The following is a 25,804-nucleotide window of genomic DNA, read 5'->3' as shown; positions in this document are numbered from 1 at the left end:
ATGAAAAAATATATAAACACTCGCTCCTTGCCTGGACACTGTACTATAGATCAAGAGAATCAAAATCAAGTCTTATCATTGTCACAGAGAATCAAGGTAATGAGTTCATCTCTGAAGTACCCAATCTTCTGCATAAAATAGACATAATTTTTCAACCAGTCCTCAACAAAGCTCACCAAGAGACTTACATATCTGGTAATTCTCTCTATATATACACATATAAGAAAATATTTGATTCCATAAGATGTGAGTTAAATAACCGCAAAAATAATCATGCCTTCCACATATTATAAAAAGAAAAACTTGACCTTTCTAGAAAACACTTTGGAAGCATGAACTTGCCTTCTAGATATTATACAAGGAAAGTAAGACCTTCACATGCTAATTTATGTATAATGATGTTCATCACAGGATTATTTATGACCAAAAAGTTAAGTAACCTAAAACATTCAACAATGAAGAAATAGCTAAATAGCTAAATAAGCATCACATGAGGGAACACTGTATAGTCATTAATCTGGGGTGGGGAGGGGGGTATCAAAATACATTTTGGAATGGAAAAATATTATTATATGAAAAAATATTAAAAGTGATTATATTAGATCTCAAATCAATTTTAAAAATATACATATATACACAAACACATTTATACAAAAAATGAATAGAAAAAGGAATTAACAGAAATATGTTTCTCTGAATGGTGAAAAGTATAGGTTTAAAATTTTCTTTGTACCTTTCTGTATTTTCCAAATTCTCCACAATGAAGGGAAAAGTATCATTTTTTAAAAGCTGTCTATTCTGACAGATAGGTATTTGAGTATATTATAAGTAAAGCGTTTATTTTTTTGTCGTGGGATGGGGTGGGGTGGGGACATGGACTCTAGTGAACAGCATCTGATCATGGATCAAGGCAGAAAACTGTCTAAATGCATCCAACCAGACTTATCAGTTCACTGTGAAAAGACAGCCAGGGATTGAAAAATACTAATAAACTAACCTATGATCCCTAGTATCATAGAACAAGAATCTTATAAAATATGAAAACTGTCTTTATAAAGAATATTGATATGTTACATAAGGATCAATTTAAAGCAGTTAGAAATGAGAGAAGTTCTTTAGAATAAAAGTGTTTACAATAAAAATGTTTCTTTACAAGTTCTTTAGAATAAAAGAATAAAAGTGTTTAGAATAAAAGAATAATAGTGAAGTAGAGGTAGAGGCAAAGTGAGCTCCATGCAATGAATAAAAGCTGTTTCAACTGTGTGCCTAGTATATTCTATAGTCCTAGAAAAGTTCAAGAGCTCTTCTGTATACCCATACACTTGAAATGGCAACTAACCATGAGTTGCTTTATATTTAAAAAGAAAGATGGATAAAATGTATACATGTATAGGGTACACATCTCACCACCTCTGCTTCTAGGAAAATGTGCTTGCTTGTATTGCTCTAACCTCATACAAAGCAGCTAAATCCGAAATAAAGTATGAAAACAGAGGCTTCATGACATACAGACATGCCTTCAAGCTACATGGTATTACGAACTCATACATAAGTAAAGAAAAACCCCTATGGTCATAAAAAGCTGCACACTATAAAAAACAGGATTACTTTTTGAAAAATGTTTAAGTATGTGCTCTATACTATTTAAAGGCATTGTCAGGTAATAAATTATAATTTTGAGTTTTAACTGTGTTATTTAAAATATCCTCTTCAAAGCTGGAGTATGATGATTCTTTCCCTACTGGTTTCACCCTCCTCAGTTTGGCAAACATCAGATTTTCTCACTTACACTTAAAAAGTAGAGCCAAAATTAGCAGCTTTAAATATAGTGCTTTATGCCAATACCATGTCTTGCTTTGTTTTTTTTTTTCACTCCTTCAGTTATCAGCAACATCATATTACCGCCAGGAACTTCAATTCCTTCATTTTAAAATGTTAGAACAACTCACCTGGGGCATACAAAATACAGCTAGTCTACAAAAATGGTAGACAGCTAAAGTCCATAGGGCTTGCTTGGTCAGAGATTATTTACATCATTTTAATTAAAAAATAATAATCAATGAAAATGGATGCCATGTTCACATTCCACTTCAGGGTACACAACCCAAATACTGCAGGAATTAATGAGCCAATAAAAACCAGGTAAGGTTCCAAAATACTAATAAATATTAGCCTTCATTACCTGAGTAAAACATTTTATAAAAGTAAAATAGTCAATATAAATGGTGAAAAGCAAATTAAAATATTCAAGTATTTTTATTTTTAATAAGCTAAAGTGACATTAGTAATTGAAATTATGAGATATGGTCCCTCAAACATCTTTAGACAAATAGATACTAGTTCTTCCACTATCTAGCTTGGGTAGTTTTGGACAGTCAATTTTATCTCTCAAAACTGAAATATGTCTGTAACTGTAAACTGGGGATAATACCAACAATTTCAGAGTTATAAAGTATGAATGAATTGATAAATGAGAGAATACTTTGTAAATGAAAAATCTCTATGCTAATGTAAACCATAATCTTTCTATTCTGATTAAAAGCAACTAAATGTTCTTTCTATTTTAAAACTCTCAAAAGCTCAACATGTGAAGATTTAATACTAGAACTAAAACACTATACATTAACACCAGGCCTAAAAATAAAGCTGCAGATTTCTAAACAGAAAACTGAGATCAAACAGAATGCTTCAATGGTGAAATGTTTTTTCCTCTTACTGGTCAACTATACCTTTAACATATTTCAGATATACCTACCAGAAACTATATTACTGCTAATTATCTTGCCCCCCAAGGTAGCTAATGATTTGGGTACTACTGTAATGATGCTACCACTGGTAGTTTTCACATAGGTTGCAGCTCCAGGGGTTGCAGCCATCCGACCTATAGATGGGCTCATTGTTGGTCGGGTATAGGTTGCCTGCGTGCCTATAAAAAGGGGAAAGCCAAGAGAAAAACTTGTCATTACTTATAGAAGAATGACAATTTATACAGTTTAACTATCATTCAATGTAATGTACATTGCTTTAACTTGAAAATGGAATTTCAAGGTGTCAAGACATTAAGTAACAATTTACAGCCAGTTTTCAATGCACATAGCAAGAACTACAGCCAACTCAATTTGAATTAATTTTACACATAAAATTTTGTGATGTGTTGCATCAAATTACTAACCCCAAGAAAAAGTATAACTAACTCTGTTCCCTTCTTCCACTACCCTTCTTCCACTAGTTTTATGCCAAAAGAAACTTAAATTTAATCATCTTTCCTGCCAGAGCATTTTAGATATTTCTGTTATAGATTTCGAGGTCTCTGCATCTGTTTTATGCTGTCTCAGTGCCAAACCCAAGTCAGCACTCAGCAAATAAGGCAGTATATTGTTTGCCTAGTTTTATAAACTTTTACTGTTTTATACTCTGCTACCCTCTAAATATATTTCCATCTTTTAAAGACTTATTCCATCATTTTACGAGACATTAAAGTTGAAGCTGCCAAGAGTTGCCAGGAATATTTCTTTTTAGCCTAAAAAGTTCACTATTTACATATTTCCTCAACTTTAACTGACCTGTTAGAATATTTTTCTTCATATCTCTCAAAGGATTTTACACTCTTCCCCATTATTTCTAGGACTTTTTTCTTTCCCCAAATAGGAATTAAAAATTAACCAGATGAGTCTATTGTATTTCTTACAAATCCGGTAACTCAAATACTACTGCTAAGCTAAGAACTATTAGACTTGGGGAGAATGAAGACAACTCAGATAACAATTCCTTCAACTGGAAAAATTTTTTTCATGATAATTAGATTCAGGTCACCAAGATAACCATTTTCAATGGCCCCCTCCCCCCAAAAATGCTTTTAGCAAGTTAGTAGTCACCGTTTTAAAATTCAATCACTACCCAAAAAAGGGAGAAGAGAAAGAACATCAAGTAGATTAGTTTAAATTACAAACATATATCTGAATTGGAAAAAAAAATCTAGTGCAAAGCAAAAATGCTGTAAAGATACATAGTTTGAATCAGTTAATTATAACTGAAAAATCTTTCAACTTGAGCTTTTGTTTTAAAATTAGAAACACTTATTCTAGTATAGATACATAAGCACAGACACATCATTATTTTTCGCTACCCTTCCCCAATATGAGGAATCATATCTACATTATACTACTATCTTTGTACCAAATGGAGAAAAGTTTCGGGTAAAGTATGACGGATTTAACACAAGAATAATAGTATTTTTAAAGCACAGGCTTTGCATAAAGACAGAAAGAATGGTGGTGGTGGTGGCCAGGGACTGGAGAAAGGTAGAATGGAGAGTTACTGTTTAATAGGTACAGAGTTTCAGTTTGGGAAAATGAAAAAATTTCTGGGGCTAGATGGTGGTAATGGCTGCAAAGCAGTGTGAATGTACTTAATGCCAATGAAACTGTATACTTAAAAATCATAAATAAATAAATAAATAAATAAATAAATAAATAAATAAATAAATAAATAAATAAAATAAACCTAAATGCCTCCCTCCTCAAATAAATAATTTTTTAAATGATGAAAATGGTAAGTTTCATGTAATCTATATTTTACCACATTTAAAAAAAAAAGCAGATCTGGATTCAAATCCCACTTTGCCTTTTATTGGCTGTGTGACTTTTAGCAATTTGCTTAATGTAAGTCTATTTTGTCGCTGAAAACGGAGATCTTAAAAGTCTAAGGGAGATTAAGGGTAATGTTTATACACACCTTTACATACTGGCCAACAGATGATAGCTTATGAACTTGAGACAGAAATCAGGTTACAGTCTTTAGATTGTATCATCTAAATCTGGCCCTCTTTAAAAAGTTTGGTAAGAGTTATACAAATAAAAAAAAATAGTAATGGCTAATTCTAATATTAATAGTAATAGCTACTGAGCACTTGGCTGGGAATTTTATATGCCTGATTTCATATGATACTTACAATAACCTTATGGTATAGGTATTATTATCACATTGAAATAGACAAGGGAAAAGACTGAGAAGAATTAAACTGCTCAAGGTCACAAAAGGTGGTACTATTTTAAATGTTCTACACTGGCACAACCTAGTTGCTCTCATATCTGTAAAATGGCATCCTGCGCTTCTCTCGGCCTGAGTAATGCTTACCACACTGTAATTGTGATACAGACTCTCAACCTCATCAGAGTGAGACACTCGTGGGCTGGGACTGTGTTTTCATTCACTCAACAAAACTTGATTAAATGCCTACTTACAGACCAGCTCTACACATATATGGTGAATAAAACAGACATGGTCCCTTATCCTCATGAAGCCCATGATCTAATAAGGTGAACATGAAAAAAAAATCAACAAACAAGTAGCTAAATAATTAGAAACTGTAGTATGTAACATAAAGGAAAAGAAGAGGACTGTGACAATAGGAAAGAGCTAATTTTAGTTGGGAAGGGGAGGGAAAAGTCATGAAAGGCCTCTTTGAAGAATTATGTTTTAATTTCAATATCCCCAGTGTCAAGCACATTGCTGGTACAGAGAAATTATTCAATGAATATATGATGAATGAATGGACTGATGCTCAAGAAAACTTACCAGTAGGAGTGGTTACCAGTTTAGTTGTCATAATTGCACCATTACTGCTAACCACCATAATAGGGGAATTGCTACTGGTGGGCAGAGTTGCTGTCACTGGTTTGGGTAATATTTTACTTGGTTGAACTTGTTGTGTGATGATTTTAACACCTTTGAAAGAAGAAAAATAAATCTCAGTACAAATTATTTTTAATAACATGTGCCTTATACCAACCCAAGAGGGCAGCATTTACATGCATTTACTGAGTAAAGTCTAAAGAGAAGCTTTTTTCATACTAATGAAACTTTTTAAACTTTTATTCCTCAAATTTCTATCTTTCCTAATTTCTCTCATTCAGGAATATAATTAAAACACTACAGAAGCTATTAACAAGTTCTCAGTGAAAAACAATTTTTTTCCTTTTGACTATAATCACGTCATACAAGAGCCTTCAAATGAATTAGCCATTGACCTGAACATTGACAGACAAGTAAGCAATCTGTGTTCCATGCAAATACTTGGGATGAAAGGATTAGGGTAAGAAGTCAAAAACAAAAGTTAATGTAGCTTTTACATATTCGCAATTATACCAACGATTTCTCTAACCTCTTAAAACTATAAGGAGCAAGGACATTTTCTTTTTGAACCTTTATTTTTAAATTGCCTTAAAAGTATTTTAGTAGCTCATTTTGTCAAATAAAAATAAAGGATACACTATTCTTGCACCTACATAAAATATGCATGTGAAGAAGAAATGGAAGGTAATATGTACAAATAAAATTAAAATGTTAGGGTAGTGATGTTATAATTTTTTTTACATTTTTCAAAATTTTCATTTAAATGTTGTAACTGTTACATTGACCTTCCAAATGTAAGATGCCCATTTAAAAGAAATCTCTCTTGCTAACTACAAATTTAAGTACTAATAATTGTTAACTAAGGAAGGAAATTTTTGGCAACACTTTCCCCCCACTAAACTTTACTGAAATAATTCATGGGATAGAATATGTTTTCAGAGACAACTAAAAATTTTATTACTTTTTTGGGTGGTGATTTAGGTTAAGACATTAGGAAGCAAACAAATCTATTTATTTAATAGCCGTAGATAATTTTAAATTGAGAGTCCAGAAATAAAGTCATACACGTGGTCAGTGGATTTTCAACAAGAGTGCTGAGATCATTCAATGGGGGAAAATAGTCTTCTCAACAAATGGTTCTAGGACAACTGAAGAATTATGCAAAAGAATAAAGTGGGATCCTTACTTCATATCATAATAAAAGTAATTCAAAATAGGTTAAATACTTAAATTCAAGAAGTAAAACTATCAAATTCTTAGGGAAAAATAGGGATAAATCTTTATGACCTGGGATTTGGTAAAAGATTCTTAAATAAGATACCAAAAACACAAGCAACAAAAGAAAAAGTAAATTGTACATCACCAAAATTAAAAACTTTTGTGCTTCAATGGACATCATCAAGAAAGTGAAAAGACATCCCACAGAATGGGAGGAAATAATCGCAATTCAGGTATCTGATAACGATTTAATGTCTAAAAGATATATATATTTTAAGAACTCTTACAATTCAATAATAAAAAGACAACCTAATTAGAAAGTAGGCAAAGGATATAAACAAACATTTCTCCAAGGAAGATATATAAAGGGCCAAGAAGCACATGAAAAGATGTTCAACATCATTAGTGTTCAGAGAAATGCAAATCAAAACCACAATGAAATACCACTTCACACAAACAAGGCTTGCTAGAATCAAAAAGTCAGAAGCTAACAAGCATTAGAAAGGATGTGGAGAAATTGGAACCCTCATACATTGCTGGTGGAAATGTAAAATGGTGCAGCCATTTTGGAAAACAGCATAGCAGTTTCTCAAACAATTAAACACAAAGTTACCATACAACTTGGCAATTCCACTCTTAGGTATTCACACAAAAGAACTGAATACCTCAAAACTTAAATACAAATGTTTTCCACAGAATTAATCATAATATCCAAAGGTGGAAACAATCCATATGTACATCAACAGACAAACAGATAAACAAAATGTGAAATATTATTTGGCCATAAAAAGGAGTGAAAGTACTAATGTATGCTACAAGATGGATGAATCTTGAAAATATCATTATGTGAAAGAAGCCAGTCACAAAAGATCATATATTATATGATTCTATTCATATGAAAATCCAGAATATAAAAATCTAGACACAGAAAGTAGATTAGCAGTTGCTTAAGGCTGGAGAGGTTGTCATGGCAAGCAGGGAATGATAGCTAAATGGTACAGGGTTTCTTTTGAAAGTGAGGAAAATGTTCTAAAATCAACTGTGGTGATGGTTGCACATATCTGTGAATCAACATTTTCATCACAAGAAAAAAACTGTAACTAGGTGTGGTGATGGATGATAACTTACTGTGGTAATCATTTTATAATATATACATATATCAAATCATTATGTTACACCTGAAACTAATACAACATCATATGTCAATTACACCCCCCCAAAAGAAGTTCCTATCAAAAAAACAAAACGAAACTGAAAATGTCTACCACCAAATGAAATCCAGATTCAATGGAGGGGGAAAAATCCATTTTCTTTTTTTAAAGATATTAAGGATGTTAAGAGGCTTTTTAATCTCCCTGTATCTAAGCCTCCATTCTACCTGCCTTTAATTTAATACTTTTATGATTCAATAATTTACAGTAATTGACTCCTACCTCTGAGATGTTAGAGATGTTTTCAATAAACTGCTAAATTGTTATAGTACAAACATCTTCACTGTATACAACGTCTTTTAATCTTAGCACCTCTGCCTATGACAAATTTATGCCAAAGTCATAATATGGCCTCTAACATAAGACTCCTCAGACTAATTTTTCCACTGCCCACTTCCTGTAACCCCAGTGGGCTCCAGAGTATATTTCTAAAATCTGGGTTTGTTTCCTCAGCTTTATCTCTCCTGAGAGTTCTTTGAAAATATCTCTTCCTGCTGTGCAAGCTGCTTTTTCTCCCTTCTCTATTATTCCCAAGCATCAGCAGTTCTGTCTATCTAAATACTCCCCACAGGAGGGAGTCAAAATACATCTTGGGATTAAAACTGGTGCTTGAGGAACTCATATACAGAAGTAATCCATATATATTGCAATCTTCAGAGAACTGGTGATCAGGGAAGAATCTCTTGTAAATATTTTCCACGTACCTGACTCCTGTTTGATCTGAATGGTAGGCTTGATACCAGGTGGCAGGGGAGATTGCTGAGGCTGTGGCTGATGAGACACTGGAGAAGGCTGGGCCACCTGTTGCTGTGTCTGTGGCTGCACTTGATGTAACTGCTGCTTAGGAGACTGCTGATGCTGTTTAGGAAACTGTGCAAGAATCTGAGTTGGGGCACCCACTAAGCTTTTGGGGGAAGGAAGTCTGGTCGATGCCATTTTGATTGCTGACGTGGATACACCTATAGAAGTGTAAAGGAAAAGAAAATTTAATAGTAAAGCATAATTAAAGTTACTTCTGGTTATTACAGTAGGTAATAGTTTAGGACTAGGTAAATCAAGAAAAACAATGATTATTAAGCACCTAGTGTCAGATATAATTTGTATCGTATTTCACATACTTGATATCTAAGTCCTCAAACTTTGCAAGGGAGGCTTCATTGCTCTAACACTTAAAAAACTGATTCTCCCTTGAAGGGTTTAATCAAAAGAAACAAAGTATCAGGCAGGATGTTCTCACACATGTCTCTCAACAGATTTTTCTTTAGAAAATAAAGGTTCTCAATGTACATAAAAGAACAAAGCAAACTAAGTTTTGAATCTTATTTGATAGTTTTTCGACTATTACTTTTCAAGTTCAAATGAGCCAATTTAAACATGGCACTAGATAAAATAATTCACACTGAAACATTCATCTTTTGAATTATTTAGCATGGCAAAGTAGCTTTTCTATAGCTCATTTCCAATAATCTATAAAGCCCTTTCTTGAGAACTCTAACTGGGTCATTAAATAATCATGTGAAAAGTTACAAGTGCATATACTCAATACATCCACAGCAAAAAAATTCTCATGATGTAAAGTTTTAAGGAATCTCTTTTCAATGCAATACTTTACAAGCAAGCATGCATAGGTAGTGAGTACCAATAATTTTCACAAAAGATGTATGAACTTGAGAGAAATTTTTCCCTCTCCCAGATTTTTAATCAGTAATCTTCTTACAGTTCATAACCACACAATAGGACTATTATCTGCAAATTAATTAATACTCCTAACAGAAAGAACCTAGACTATAACTCACCATATCAACTTGTTGAGCATTGCTGAAACAATGAAAAGAAACTGATAAATTAATAGCCTAGTTATCAATTTCTAATTATCAAAATAGGCTTTCATACCTTCCTCCACCACACCCCCACTATGACAATTACATTGCATTATAGAAGAATTTTTAAATAAAATCACATTTTTATGTAAAATATTTCTGGAGAATAATAAAGATGAAGAAGAAACCTTGAGAATTCACTCTGACTCTCTGGGCCTCAGCTTTTCCATTTGCTGAATTTTCCTTGCCCTATAAGTCTCTAAGGGTTGCTGAATGGATCAGGTAAAATCACAGATTGAGGAATACTTTGACAGAAGACAAAAAGGTATAGTCAGAATCACCTGGAAATCTTACTCACATTACTTACACATTCTCCCACCTCATCCACCCCCACCCATCCCTGAATGTTAGGATTTTGGTGACACACGTATGCTATATTGCTTAATTGTTCTGAATTAGATTATCTCTGGACTCCCTTTTGGCACCAACATTTTATGACTCAATGAATATAAAGTGTTATACAAGTGAAAGACATTATTTTTAAACTATTTAAAAATTTTAATCTTTACATTGCATTCATAATAAACTCTTGTATTAACTGAGGTAAATTGTGCACATGGGTAACTTCCTAAGTAATCTGTATTCTCCGTATCTATTTATATAGGAAAAGTATCTGATGTAAAAGCAGTCAGGGTGACTTCAGAATCAGAGAACTGTGTTCAGATTACGTCTCTAACACATAAACTCATAATAGTTATATAATCTTATTAAAGTACTTCATTTCTATTCATTCAGTAAAAACATACTGAGCACATACTTTATGCTAGATCCTTGGGAAACTCTTGTATCCATGAAACAGTCCCTGCCTTCAGGAAGGTCAGAGAAGACAATCAAATGATCACATAAATCTATCATTAAAAATTATAATAAATGCTACTTTTGTTTTAACAAATAAAAAATCTTCCTTAGCCTTTTGCTCTTCAAATCCCAAACAATTTAGCACCAAAGCCATCAGGCAATACAAAGCACAACGGACAACTACATGGCTATGGAGAAGAATGGCCAAGCATGGGGTGTCAGAACCCACTGCAGAGACTGACCTAGCATGTGAGTCAGAGTCGAAGTAGGATAAGAAGGGTGTACATGCTAGGGGACCTCAGGGTACAGTGCCACATGTAGAGTTAGAACCCAAGTAGAATAAAGAAAGGCTCCATGAATGACAGCCACCTAGCACAGGGTCTCAAAGCTTGAGCAGGATGTCCACGGGAAGGGGTGGGATCAGAGTCCAAACTAGGTGAAGAAGGCTTCTGGGTGGAAAAGGTGACTTGGCACAGGTGTCAGAGTTGAGCAGGGTAAGACAGACATCCATGTAAAAAGGGTGACCTGGGGAAAAGTGTCAGAACTCAGGTGGGGCAAAGTTGAAGTCTGCAGGATGTCAGAACCTGAGTGGGGTGAAGAAAGTATCCCCATGGAAGTGGAGGCAACAGCAGCAACAATGACAGACTGGTTACAGAGTGGGGCACTGATAAAATAATTAAGTATATGAAAGATTAATGGAAGCTGGGTTTTTCACTTTTGAAGAGGAAAGGGAGAAGACTAGAATTAACAAGCAGTGTTTGAAACTGGATATATCAGTATGGACCCATAGTTTTCAACATAGAAATAAATATAGATATAAATATGTGAGTGAGTGTGTGTACAAATGTACATGAAGACACACGCACACCCCTCCTAGCAATGATCATATCAAGCACCCAGATTCTCTTCTAATTATCATTTTCCACTAAAAGGAATCAGGGCTCCTTGGAGAAATGGCTGATCCAAGGACTGGAGTAGGAAAAGTACAAGATAAGATTGACAAATATAAAATTTTTTTCTCCCTCTTTTTTGTAATTTCTTTAAAAGAAAATTGACAGTTCAAAACAAAAGAAAGAGCAATGCAATGTGGGGTTTACAACATATATAATTAAAATGTGTGACAACGTAGCACAAGGAGAGAGAGGAAACAGAAGTGTACATTCCTAACACAATATGGAAAGTGGTATATTACATGAAGACAGACTGTTACAGACTAAAAATGTACAATGTAAGTTCTAGTGCTGAGATCTCAACCAAGGGCAATTTTGTCCTCCCTTTCATCCCCAGATATTTGGCAATCACTAGAGATATTTTTCATTGTCATGACAGGAGAGTGTGCTACTGGTATCTAGTAGGTCAACATCAGGAATGCTGCTGAGCATCCTACAATGCACAAGTCAGCTCCTCATAATAAAGAATTATCTTGTCCAAAATATCCATACGTGGAGGTTGAGAACCCTACCTTAGAGCAACTATTAAAAAAAAAAAAGTATAAGACAATGGAAGAAGGATAAAATGGAATCCTTTTTCTTAAAAAACTCAACAAATGCAACAAAAGAAGACAGGAAAAGGGTGTGGAAAGGAAACAGATAATAGAGAAGACAAAAAACACATCAAGATAGCAGATTTAAACTCAATCATATTGATAATTACATTACATATAAAAGGACTAAACAGTTAAAAGGCAAAGATGGTTGGACTGATAAAAAAAAGTAAGCCCTAACTATACAATGTGCATAAGAGATGCATTTTAAATACAAAGGTACAGACGGGTTAAAAGTAAACAGGTGAAAAATATCATGCAAATGCTAATTATAAGAAAGTTGGAGTAGCAACATTAATATCAGAAAAGGTAAACATCAAAATAAGGAGTATAACCAGAGAAAAAGAGCAATGTTTCATAATGAAAAGGAAGTCAATTCATCAAGAAGATACAACAATCCTAAACATGCATGCATTTAATAAAAGAGCTCAAAATACACGAGACAAAAACTGACAAAGGGAGAAATGTACAAAGCTACAATTATAGCTGGAGATTTTTACACTCCTCTCAATAACTAATACAAGTAGACCAAAAAAAAGGATAATCTGAACAATTCTATCCACCAATCTAATCTCACTGACATGCATAAAAATAAACGTAAAGTCAACTTTCTAAAACCATTTATTAAAATAATCTAATGCAGCATACATTCTTAGTTGCCTGACTAATTTTCTCTCTCCTCTGCCCTTCTTCCTAACAGAACCCCATTTCTCCCCCAAAGGATCCTGGTCACTGGCATATACTTTGGGGGAGTCTGGTCCCAAGCCAGCCCTACAGGGCAATTCCTAATTGATCTAAGCCAGTCATGGTGGACTCATTCCTTTTGCCAGAGACTAGTTTAGGCTGGGGTATACGACACAGTTGTGGCCAAAAAAGACATGAGGGGAACTTTCTCCTGGGGACTTTTGGGTGGGAAAGTTTTTCTCTTTCCTAAGAGAGATCCACAGAAGGTATTGTTTCTTCTTCCTGTGCCTGTTCTTACATCTGGATGTAATACATAAAACTGCTATACTCATCTTCTAACCATGATGGGAGGTACTTGGGGGAAAAGCTGATACAACAGGGAAAGCACAGAAGAAAGGCAAAAATAAACTCCCTGATGGCTCCAGTGAGCTACTGTATAACTTAACAGGAACTTCCTTGCTTCCAGACTTTTGGTTTTGTGAGACAGTAAATTTTCTTCTTGTTAAAAATCAACCACCAGTCAATGCAGATTTATGTAGAGTCATTCAATTACTCATCACATTTTGCAATTCAATTTAGATTTAGGGGCTCTGTAACAATTTATTACATATTTGAATGCCAAAAAGAATACAGGTTGCTGTGAAAAACACCAAAGCACACGTAGTAGTCCATATTTGGAGGAATTACATACAGTTCAGGCTACACTAGTAATTTTGAATAAATATGAAACAGTTTAGAATTTTAACATGAACCCTAGAGAAAGAATGTAACTCAAAAGACATCAAAAAACAAAGTCATGTAAGTGAAGGGGAAAGAAGATACGTAACTGTAGAAAATTACATGTGTTTTGCCTTATACCCATAGAGATTAAAGGGGAAAAAATCAGGTACTAAATAACTGACTAGTTAAATAGGATGACATCCAAAAATTTTTTCAATCCTAGAAATTATACTCCTCACCTTTTTTGTAAACAAGAGAACAAGGACTTAGTAGTGGACACACACTACCAAAATATTTCAAGATGATAATAGTTCAGGGAACTAAAATATGACATTTAGCAAACTCTAAAAAAAATTCCAACCCCCTAATTTAGTAATCTTGCTCCGAGAGCTGGGTCTAAGAAAATAGAGGGCTCAATTAAATTCACAAAGATGTTCACCATAGTTAAATCTATAATAGTAAAACCTGGAAATACTCAATCCAACATTAAGGGAATAATTTTAATGAATTATGCAATAGTAACAAATATTAAACAGCACTGAAAATAATTAGGATAACTATAGAAAAACAGAAGAATGCTAATGAAGCAATGTTACTTGAAGTATGATATCAAAAAGAATACAGATTTTTTTATTCCAAATAAATAAAAAATATTATTCACACAGGTAAAAAGGCAGTAATATGTAAAATGGAAAGTGCTACTGTGATGGAGTGGTTAGATTATTGACAGAATTTTGTTCTCTACTGTTCTCTAAATTATTTAATCCGCTAATACTTTTAGGTTTTAAAAAACTTGGATACTAAATGAGGACACATTTGAATTGATAGGGTTGGGGGATTTCATGAAACAGAAATGAAAAACAGGAATTGCATTTAGGGAGAGACTAAGGAAAATAAATACAGTGATGAGAACAGGAGTACTAGTGGATACTATGCAATAGGAAGCACTGTATTAGGCTGAAGCGAGGTCAAGAAGGGAAAATAAAAGATGAGCAGAAGACTGTCACAATATTGGGTAAAATACTCCATCAAGTTCATAAAAAAATGTGAGAAGAACAAGATGAAAGAAATTTCTCCCACCAAATGAGTAAAGACAATGGCAATAGGATTTATCTGAGAAACAGACAGAATAAAACATAGAAAAGGCATAGTAATCCACCTGAGTAATAAACAATAGCCCCCCCCAATTCTTTGGTTAATGAGGAACAAGAAGAATCAAATGGACTTAAGAGATAAGAAAAAAGGCTATTTACAACTTCTAGTCTGATAAATATTCAATCTAGAGGGAGAAAAAAGGGAAGAATCAAATATGAAGTGGTCATCTAAAATAAATTATTTCTTTCTATATGCACAAAACACATTTCAACTCTCACCTTTTTCCGTATTATCTGCCCCAGACTCATAACCACAAATGAAAAATTATCCCTTCCAAACAGTAAAATGCAGAGCAGTGAGTATATTATGTTACCTTTTATCTAAGAAAAAGGGAAAAATAAAATACATACAAAATATTTAAAAAATTAAAGGATAAATTTAAAAACTAATCAAAAGAAAGGTTATCTATCAGGGAAAGACAAAACTGTAGATCAAAGGCTGACTTCTCAGAACACATCTTGTGGGTTTGACTTTGGAACTACATAAATATTTTATGTAATTATGAATAAAATTAGATTAAAATTTTTTTCAATGCAATTCATAAAAAAAAAAAACAAAATTAAACAAACTAACTTAACTGTATACCAAATTAGAGCTTAACCAAAGAGAAAAAACTTATTTCAAGTGACTTTAAAATATAGTAATTTGACTGTATATCCTTAGTGGGAATACCCTAAGAACCAAAAGGACCATATCAAAATCTTAAATTCTGTTAAGCAATTATATTGTTAGTTGTCATATTGTTTCTTTTTAATTTTGAAACTATTATACATTACAGGGTAAATCAAATATATAATTTTATTAATTGTTAGAAACCATGATTTTCAATATAAGAGGAAGAAAAGACACAATTAGACAAACAGAAGAACAAAGAAATAAAAAACATAACTTTAAATTGGAATTGGGTAATACCAGGATGATGGTATACTTCTTCCTTGATAAAAAAGGACTCTAGCTCTGTCCACAGAAAAGCTTTAGGAACTATAACTAATGCTGTAGCAATGACCATCACCATGGTCCCCAGATTGTAGTGTACAAGATGAACAGGAACAATATGTCATACCACAAAACAAAGAAGCTATTAAGAACTAACTTGGTTGTGTCAAAAGAATTTAGGAGCCAACTTGCAGAGGCTCTCACTGTAACAGACTGGACAATTTGAGCACCAAAAGAGTATCTGCAATGGATTGACAGATATCTAAAATCTTAATGATATGGGGAACAAAACTCTCATTGATCACTGAACCAAGTCATTATCTGAAAACATATAAATAAAAGGGAACAATCCAGCACTCATCCTGCTTTTCCTATATGAATTATACCTCAGGGTTATCTACGGTAATAAGGAAAGTGCTTTAAGAATTCCAGCTAATAAATGAAGAAAATAAAGACAAAATTCATTTTGCAATTACCAGTAAAATAAAGATACAGGTAAAAGTTATCAATAGCTATAAAAACATTTGGTAATACTTGTATCTACTGATTAATGTTAGTATCATTAGCAAGAAACCAGGAATTATGTGCATCATAAAATGATGCAAAAGGAAGTACACATGTGCACTTATAAGTACACAACAGGACTACCACTTATAAAATGTTCATTCCCCCTATGTCCAAAAACAATCAGACTTGAATCTGATCAAGTTTCTTGATTTAACTACCAGTTTTATGGAAATATATGGAGCAGGAGAACTTGTTAAACCACACCACGGGAATTAAAATCAGCAAAATCCAGACTACGGGAAACTTTCAGGAAAAATGACCAATTTCTTCAACAAACAATTTGCAAAAAGAGGGGGGAAAAAAGGAAGAGAGACCTATAAGTTAATAAAGACATAGCCATATCAATTAATGTATAGATCTTATCAAGATCTTAATTTTTTTAAATTTTACAATATGATCAAGGAAATTCAGCTACTATTTTACTATATGTAGAAGTTATTGCTAAAAATTCTAGGTGTGAGAATGGTACTGTGAGTTGTGATACATTCTGAGGTATTTATAGCTGAAATTACATGGTATTTGGGATTTGCTTCAAAACATTCCACGTCAGAGTTAATATAGAAAAATAGCAGGTACAGATGAAACAAAATTGACCATGTGTTACTCATCCCTGAAGCTGAATAATGGGCACATGGGGGTTCATTTTATTATTCTACTTATGCATGTTTGGAATTTTCCATAATAAAAATTTTCAATTATCCTGTTCTGTAGATGACCAATTCAGAATAACCGTTCTAATTGGTAGAATTTAAGACTTCCCATATTTCAAATATTGAGTTCCTTTCTCTTCCCACAGCATGAACAACCACACATTACTCCCTATCTTTGGAACCATCTCTACACTTATAAACATGGAATCACCCACCAAGTTACCGCTACTAAGACTCTTCACCCGTACCACCAGCTGCCCCTACAAGAATAACCAGAGATAGATATATCAGCTCTAAAACAGTGTCTCTAGTCCCCAGCAGAAGCAGACACTGAATGCCCTTGTCCCCTATGTTCCCACACAGGAGCTGATAAAGAAGCCTTGCAGTCAGAATCACAACTGCAGTTTATATATTACCACTTCCAGTAAGATTTACCTTTTTTAAAAGAAAATACCTTAATTTCTTAGCACTTACAATATCTAAATTAAATCTCTCAAAATAATCATATAGTTTCCTTGAGTATCTACATTCAGATACTTTACTTTTACATCGCTCATGCTCTACTGAATTCCAGTGAATTTACAAGAAATCTCTGTGATGTCTTGTCTAGCACTCCTAAAGTGACTTAAAGCTCAAAGAGATACAGGATGCTAAGAAGCAAAGGAGAAAATAAGGAAGTCATAAGTTCCCAAGAGATTCAGAAGACACTTGGAGAAAATTAAGAATGAAAACCAGAAGCATGGAATATTCATTTTGCCTAAAGTTATTTCATTAGTAACCAAGAGAAATACCCGTCTTATCTCAAATAATAACATTTTCCTCAGAAGAACAGTAACCCTAAACAGTAACACTGCAGCAAACAGTGTAACGATTATTAGAAGTGGAAAAACAACTATCAATGGGTGACAGTTTTGATACAGGGGTCAGTAAGGTAAGGAAACAGGTGGTCTTTCCTTTTCTCACCTTCAAATTGTGAAGTGGTGAATTTGGATCATGTTTGCAACCAACATCTATACAGACTTTCTATATAAAAATCATTTCTATTTTTAATAATACTATATTATAGTTTACTGCTACACAGAAAGATTGGAATAGTTTTTTTAACTTTTTAAACTTTAAGGTAACAAATAAAATTTCAAGCATGTTATTTCCTGTCATTGAGACATTAAATGGGTATTAGAGGCAGAAAATGACAGATGCTGTCACATTCTGCCAATGAGACCTATCGAGTGAGGGAATACTGACCACATCTGCATCTTATGTAACTTATTCCTTGCTAACAAAGTTATATGGAATACACTAAACTCACTAAAGCAATTATGAAAAACACTGTCTGCATTCACTACTAGTTCACAAACTAGGATATTTCCAAGTCCTGGTCTATCTTAAGCTATACATAATGCAAGTAAAATTCATTGAGGGAAAAAAGTACTAAATATTGTTCTATATAGCTTTCAAGCTCTCTCTGATAGACTATGACCATAGGTATATTAAATAGTTCCCTCTGATTCCCATCTTAGCACTTAACAACATTGTAAAAAGAAAATTCTAACAGTGTGCTACTTGCCTTTTCTACGAGGGAACACAAAGATATAGTAGAGAGCTCAAGAGAATTAAGCTAACATGGAACTGAGGTTCCCACATTTCCTTTCCTCTGCTATTAAGCAGCAACTGTCCTTTAGTTCAGCCTCAGTTCCAATCAATACCTCCCATCATCCACCCACACAGAAAATACAGGAGACTGAAGAAAAGGTGAATGGCATGTCCTTGAAATCATCCTCTTCTCACTACTTCTTATCACTGGGTCACTTACTTTGAAGAGGTTGTCTACTTAATGTTTTTTCTGAAGAACCTGTAGTAAAATAATGTCAAGTTTCTCACTGAAAAATTTCATTACATTAAAGATATTTGTATATGCCTTTGAAATTTGTTGTGACAAGATTTAACCTGCATTTTGTGAATGTTAATTGCTTAGGTGACTAGGTACTGTACATTTGAAAAAAATCTTACAGTAAGCATATTAATATAAGAAAACTGAGAAAACCACTATCTTCACAATCTCAAACTAGGGGAGGGGAAGTGGTAATCTCTGACATAACAGTCAGGACCTTCACACTCAAAGCAGAAAAACACACCCACAAAGTTTTCTTCAAAATTCCCATATACCACAGGGACAGAATTATGTGGTGAATCACCACTTACCTTGTGCTACTGTTGACATGACCACAGACGGTGTGGAAGAAACCACAGCTGTTACTGCAACTGTATTAGGAATAGGTGATGGTGTAGAACTGCTGCTGCCACTGCTGCTACTACTGACCAGAGAGGACTGTGAAGCAGTTATAACCACTGGTGGCTTCTGGGTTGTGGAAGCAATGACTGATGTTGGTACAAGCTTAGTGACTGCTGCATAGTTATGGGATTTGGAGAGAATGTTGGGCACGAAGGTTGAACTTGGTGATGTGGTCACTATGATAACCTAAGGAAGGTAAAATAAGTTATTTTCATGTACCTACTATATCCTAATGTACCTAGATTCATTGTTCTATACAATTCAAAATCAGTTTATGAAACATGATAAAGCAATTCAAGAAAAAGAAATTTATAACTAAAAATAAACGAAAGCTTTCCTTTACTGGTAATTATCAAAATGTATTTAAAAGAAACAATTTTTACCAACCATACATTTTAAAAGAAACATTCAATGCTGTACAAGATACAGCAAAGTAAGCATTTCAATGTACCACTTAGGGAGTACAAATTGGCACAATTTGCCTAGAAAATAATTTGGATAGTCATTCACTTATAAATATTTGTTGAGCATCTACTATGTGCCAGGCATGGTTCTAGATGCTGGGGATAGTGGAATGAACAATGAACAAAACAGACAAAAGTTCCTATTTTCATGAAGCTACATTCTAGTAGGGGGAGAAAAACAAAACAAAAAAGTAAATATATGTCATGTAGAGATAAATGGAAGAGACAATAAAGCATGGTAGGAAATAAAAGAAAATGGGAGTGATGTATTTTTTTAATAAACTGTTCAATGAAGAGCTCTCTGTTAAGGTGACATGTGAGCAGAAACTAGAAGTAGGTGTGTGAATCATGTTGCTACCTAGAGGAAGAACAAGAACATTCAATGGCATGGGGAGCAGCAAATTTAAAGGCTCTGAGGCAGAAGCAAGCTTGGTATGTTCATAAAAGTTGAAGGACCTACTGAACAGGATTGGAATTTATAAGGTAGAGAGTAGTAGAAGGCAGATTCGGGGAAATAATGGAGGACTACATGATATAAGATCATGTTGACAGTATATATCCTTGATATGATATGACAAAAATGGCACTTTATCTCTGTGGTCTTCCTTCTGAAAACCCATAACTCTAGTCTAATCATGAGAAAAACATCAGATAAACTGCAGCAGTGGGGCATCCTATAAAATACTTGACCAGTAGTACTCCTCAAAACTGTCAAGGTTATCAAACACAAGGAAAATTTGAGAAACTTCCCAAGCCAAGAGGAGTCTAAGGGAGCAATGACAAGAATATGTAATGTGGTTTCCTAAAACAGGAAAAGATAATAGGTAAAAACTAAAGAAATGTGAATAAACCATGGACTTTAGTTAATATTAATGCATCAATGTTGGTTCATTAACTATAACAAATGTACCATACGAGTACAAAATGTTAATAGGAAAAACTGAATGCAGGGTATATGAGAACTCTCTGTATTATTTTCTAAATTTTTCTGTATATCTATAACTGTTCTAAAAAATAAAGCATTCTTTAAAAAGCATTACTCTTCTGCTAGGGGAAAAGTACAGTAGGGCAGAGACAGTATAAACAGGGAGACAAATTAGGAGGCTCCAGCAATAAACCAAGCAGAGGTGATGGTAACCAAACTGTGTGTGGCAGAACTGGTGAAAAGTGAACAGATTCTGAACATATTTAATTTAAAACCAACAGGATTTGTTCATAGGTTGATACAGAGACTGGAGGAAAAAAAGAGGCAGGAAAGAGACTTCAAGGTTAGCCAGTATGACAAGAAAAACATAGATGATACAGGGACAAAGCAGAGAGAGAGCTCAGACAGAGAGAATAAAATAGAGCAAAAGACCTAAGGTGGGAATTAGCTTGATGTATTTAAAAACAAAAAAGAGAGCCAGTGCAGCAAAAGCATATAGGGCAAGGAGGGACTGCAAAAGTAAGTGGAGTTCAGATCAAATTTGTAAACCAGAGTCAAGAATTTAAATTTTACACTGAGTATAATAGGAAGCCACTTTTAAATAAGGAAACAATAAAAGTTGATTTACATTTTAAAAGATCATTCTAGCTGCTATGTGGTGAGAGGTAAGAGTAGAAGCAGCAAGACTAGTAAAGAGGCTACTGCAGTTGACTAGGCAAGGAATGACAGAGGCTGATTGGACTCGGTGTAAGTAGTCGAAATAAAGAGAAGTGATCAGATTCAGATTATTTTAAAAGGTAGAGTCAACAGAACTTGATGTATGAAAATGACAGGTTAAGGAAAAGGCAGATTCAAGATTAGCTCCTAGAGCTAATATGCATTAGCTTATTTAAATCTAACAATCCTGTGACACAGATACTATTATTATCCCCATTTTACGGCTGAGAACACAAAAATCATTTACAAATCCGTAGAATCAGTTTTATTCTGGGCAAGTGTAATGGTGGTTTAGTGATACCCCAAAAAAGCAGTGTCTTTTTCTTCTTTCACCAAAATTACTTTTACCTACCTGGGACAGAAAATTGTTTTGAAAAATCCAAAGACTTTAAGGGAGAAATTCTTGTTCATTTTTGTATCAGTCCTAAAGAAGGCCTGAAGTTAAATCAGTCAGCCAAAACTTATTGAGTATGGCTGTATTCAGTACCTGCATCTCAAAGAAGCTTTGACTATATCATTGTTATTATATACATCAGTGTTACAGAGAATTCTAAGATGTAAGTACATGTCCATTACTTTAAAGAGTTTGTTGATTATTGGAGGAGTCAAGAGAGATATACAAGCCTTGATCAGTAAACACCTATATAGCATTATTACAAACACAACCACCAGCCATCATATAAACTGAGAAGTAGATCAACATGGTAAAAAGACCAGAAGTTAAGAGTCAAATGAAACTGAGCTTAATACTGCCTTTGCCACTGACAAATGGCAGGCCCCTGGACATGTTAAAAATCTCTGGGTTCCAATTGTTATCTATAAAATAGGGATAATAATACCTACCTTGCAAATTATTACAAGGATTAAATGAAGTAATGGTGTGAAGCATCTAACATAGTGCTAGGCACATAGCAGGTGGTCAATAGTTGACAGTCGACAAATGATACTTATTAGTAATTTATTATTACTACTTAATAAATATTAAAAGGGTATCAGAAAAGGCATTATAGATCAAATAAATCTGGAAATTATTTTAACGTACTCTATTTTTGTTTCATTAAAAAATTTTATATATCTTTTCCCCGAATTCTGATACCTCTGAGAATCCAAAGAACTCACAGCTACTACAGCCAAACCAGTTAAGAGCAGTAATAGCAATTAGGTTTCATATTTGCCAATTCTGAACTATTAGTAGTAGCTTCCTGGAGCACAGTATTTATAAGGACTCTGAGGCACAGATGAGGATTCACCAAGGCTTGGCAGGAAAGTGTGCCACAGTTAATTAGCAATGTCTGTCATGTGTAAGGGAAGGAGAAGTATTCACACTTGGGTCAAATATTTGCAATTTCAGAATTAGAGTATGTATGTAGACTTCTAACATTAAGATAACAACATTTCAGTAAAATAAATCTAGAGTGTTTAAGAGCATGTCTTAGATTACAGATACAAATGATAAAATATATTTTGAGATTTCAGTCTGCAAGTTGATTTCTAATCTGAAAAGGGGTTATCCAAAATCAGAGATCCACCTTGAGGAAAATTTACTTGTACTTTAGCTGCTTGTTACAACAAGGGAAATAATGGGATTCTGAAACCAAGTGAACCAAACAGTGTTTATTCAGGCCATAATTTAAATTACTGACCTTCTAGCACTCACAAAAACTCCTTAAGAGTGCTGGGACTTGCACCCTAAGGATAAAATGAAAAATATCAATCAAGCATGTGAAAGCATAAAGCTATATTCTGTTGCTTTGTTTATATAAGTGCTGTACCAATGTTATACTTAAAATGAAGGCACCACATTAACACAGGTGGAAACTTGTCTACCCTGAAAATATATGACCTATCTGAATTTGAATTAAGTCCACAAATTTATAATTATACTTAATGTAAAAGTCACTTTAATTAAAATAATTCCTATATTGACTCACATAGGGTTTGTGAGAAATCTAAGGTGAATGGCAATAGCCTTACAGAGATTTCAAAAAATCCAATTACCCAGCAAAAGGAAAACAAAAAATAAATAAAAATCCCAAAGGATATCTATTAGTCCTACCCACACTCAGCTTGTCCATGAAATAACAAAAATTAATGGCATGAGTACATATGAAGTAAAAGAGTACAGTTTTGCATCTGAAACATAATAGACACTCAGGAAATATTTGTGGAATGAATTGAGTCTAATTTTTAATTTGTTTTAAATGTTTTTTTTTAAACACAGTAAGATAAATCTAAGGTTCTGAGCCTATAATTTCATAGTATGACTCAGGAATATCTCTGGAGATAAATATGCTCTCTTACGAGTATCACAAGTCTGATAACCTCAACTATCCATTCTCAGTTGACAATGCAGAAAAAAAGAAACCAATTAAAGTATGACAAAGTCAGTGAATCAAAGAAAAAGTTCACCAATTTCACTGATGGGTGAGCCCCCCATGTACTGTAAGTATTTTTATATAGGTCTTACCAGGAAGATTGGACAGCTAATGTTAGGTGACATGTACTGAGCACTCATCACATGTCTTATGTTAAGTACTTTTCATGAATCATCTCATTTAATTATTTAGTAAACACTATCATTATTTTTGTTTTATAAGGAAATTGAGGCTCAAGAGAGGTGGCAGAGCCAGTACTGGAACCAGATATATTTATTCATTATTCATTCATTCATTCATTCATTCATCCTTCATTTAACGATTATTAGTTAACACCTACTGCATTCCAGGCACTGTTCTAAACACTAGGGAATAGTGATAAATAAGACAAAGTCTCTACCCTCAGTAACTTATTCTCTATGGTAGAAACAGGAAATAAACATATATGTAATATAATGTTAATAAGTTGTAAGTATAATGAATAAAAATAAAACAGAGTAAAGGAATAAAAGGACATGGTTTGGAGGTGGGTGTCTTTTAGCTATACCTTCACTACATTATTTCTCAAACACCAAATTAAAAGAGCAGATGAGAAGGGGGAGAAAAGAGAAGAATTACTGATAAAATGGATCTAGCAAACAGGGCAGTAAAAATATTACAAAAAGTAAACATAAAAACCCTTAGAGATAGCAGGCTGATGACACCTAATACAGGGCTAGCCCAGAAAGTTATAATTATATTATAATATAATATGAGAAGTGATATTCAGAAAGATTACCTTGGAGTCATCAAATACAAATGCAAAAGTTATGTTCAGTGTACCATTTAAGAAGTCACCAAAAATAGTAAATTTCTACATATTAAGGGGAAAGCTTCAGTTAACTGACAAATTCACTTATTTGGAACAGCTCATTCTCAGTGCAAATAAATTTTTTTGTAAAGTTCACTGACTACACTTATAGATGAGCCCCCATCTATTGCAAGTATTTTTATATAGGTCGACCAAAGAAATGCAGAAAGTTAATAACGTTAGGTGACCCTGCTTTCCATAAAATACCTGCAAGGGAAGGAACCTAACATTTTTTGAGCACATACATTGTATTGCAACTTAAAATACCCAATCTCATTTAATCCTCACAATAACCTTATAAAATTGGCACTACTCTCATCTCACAGATGGGTAAACAGATTCAGAAAGACTAATTTATCTCAGGTCATACTGGAAGAGCTGGGGTTCCAATTCAGGTCTTTTTGACTATAAAAATTCTTACTTTATTTTTAACACTAAACTATAATGCTTCATCCTAAGACTGAAGATAGAATTATATTCCACAGATCAACTCATTATCATTTCTAGTTTAGTAAGAAAATTATAATTTCTTATATATTATATAATGACATCTTTACGGGTAATTCAAGGAGGTTCTTTAAATGGATGTTATCATGGAACTGAATATTCAGAAGTAGGAACAACCACCTATTGAAAATAAGAATTTACCTCTACTCCTTCCCCCAAATCCCTCTAAAATAGTATGAAGGTGTTTATTTTTAAAAGGCACATAAACCTATAAAGTCCAAATGGAAAGGAGACAACAACTATCAAGTTTTGGAAAGTGGAAAACAAACAGACAAGTGGTAACCAATCAAGCATACCCAGCAAGTGGAAACCTAAGACAACAAACAGAAGAACAAAAAACAAGACAACGTTCAAAGAACCCCAGAAAGACTCAGGAACTCAAGAGTACCAGATACTTCCAAAGTATGGGTAAAAGTGGGACTAGAGAGAGGAAAATTAGTTGAAAATCTGTTTAAGCAGAGTTAAGATCCCCAGCTATCTTCCCCCATGCTAAAGGAAGACTAGAAAAACTTACTCACTTGAGGGAGATAGTGAATCCAAGGGAATCTGATGATACCAGGCTAAGGGGGTGGATGCTATGCTGAAAACCAAGGGGTTAAGTAAAATCTACATATTGAATGATGAGACTATCCAGCCCTCTCCCTCCCTTTACTCCCAAAATACTAGCAGACAAGTTT

General features: G+C 33.8%; 1 protein-coding gene across 17 annotated transcripts in view; it reads right to left on the bottom strand.

Annotated features, from left to right (window-relative positions):
• EMSY (EMSY transcriptional repressor, BRCA2 interacting) overlaps positions 1 to 25,804 on the bottom strand; it is a 76,368-nt gene that overhangs the window by 30,454 nt on the left and 20,110 nt on the right. For all 17 annotated transcript variants that reach the window (XM_032489456.1, XM_032489449.1, XM_032489444.1 and 14 more), the window contains 4 exons: positions 19,199 to 19,475; positions 8,768 to 9,022; positions 5,578 to 5,727; positions 2,756 to 2,926 (listed from right to left, as the gene is read on the bottom strand). In XM_032489456.1, coding sequence (XP_032345347.1) covers positions 2,756 to 2,926; positions 5,578 to 5,727; positions 8,768 to 9,022; positions 19,199 to 19,475 — 853 coding nt within the window. The remainder of the gene's footprint in view (positions 1 to 2,755; positions 2,927 to 5,577; positions 5,728 to 8,767; positions 9,023 to 19,198; positions 19,476 to 25,804) is intronic.

This window comes from Camelus ferus, chromosome 10 (genome assembly GCF_009834535.1).
Source record: "Camelus ferus isolate YT-003-E chromosome 10, BCGSAC_Cfer_1.0, whole genome shotgun sequence".
Classification (NCBI taxonomy): domain Eukaryota; kingdom Metazoa; phylum Chordata; class Mammalia; order Artiodactyla; family Camelidae; genus Camelus; species Camelus ferus.
Note: the sequence above shows the minus strand (reverse complement) of the source record. Positions and strands in the feature narration are given on the sequence as shown.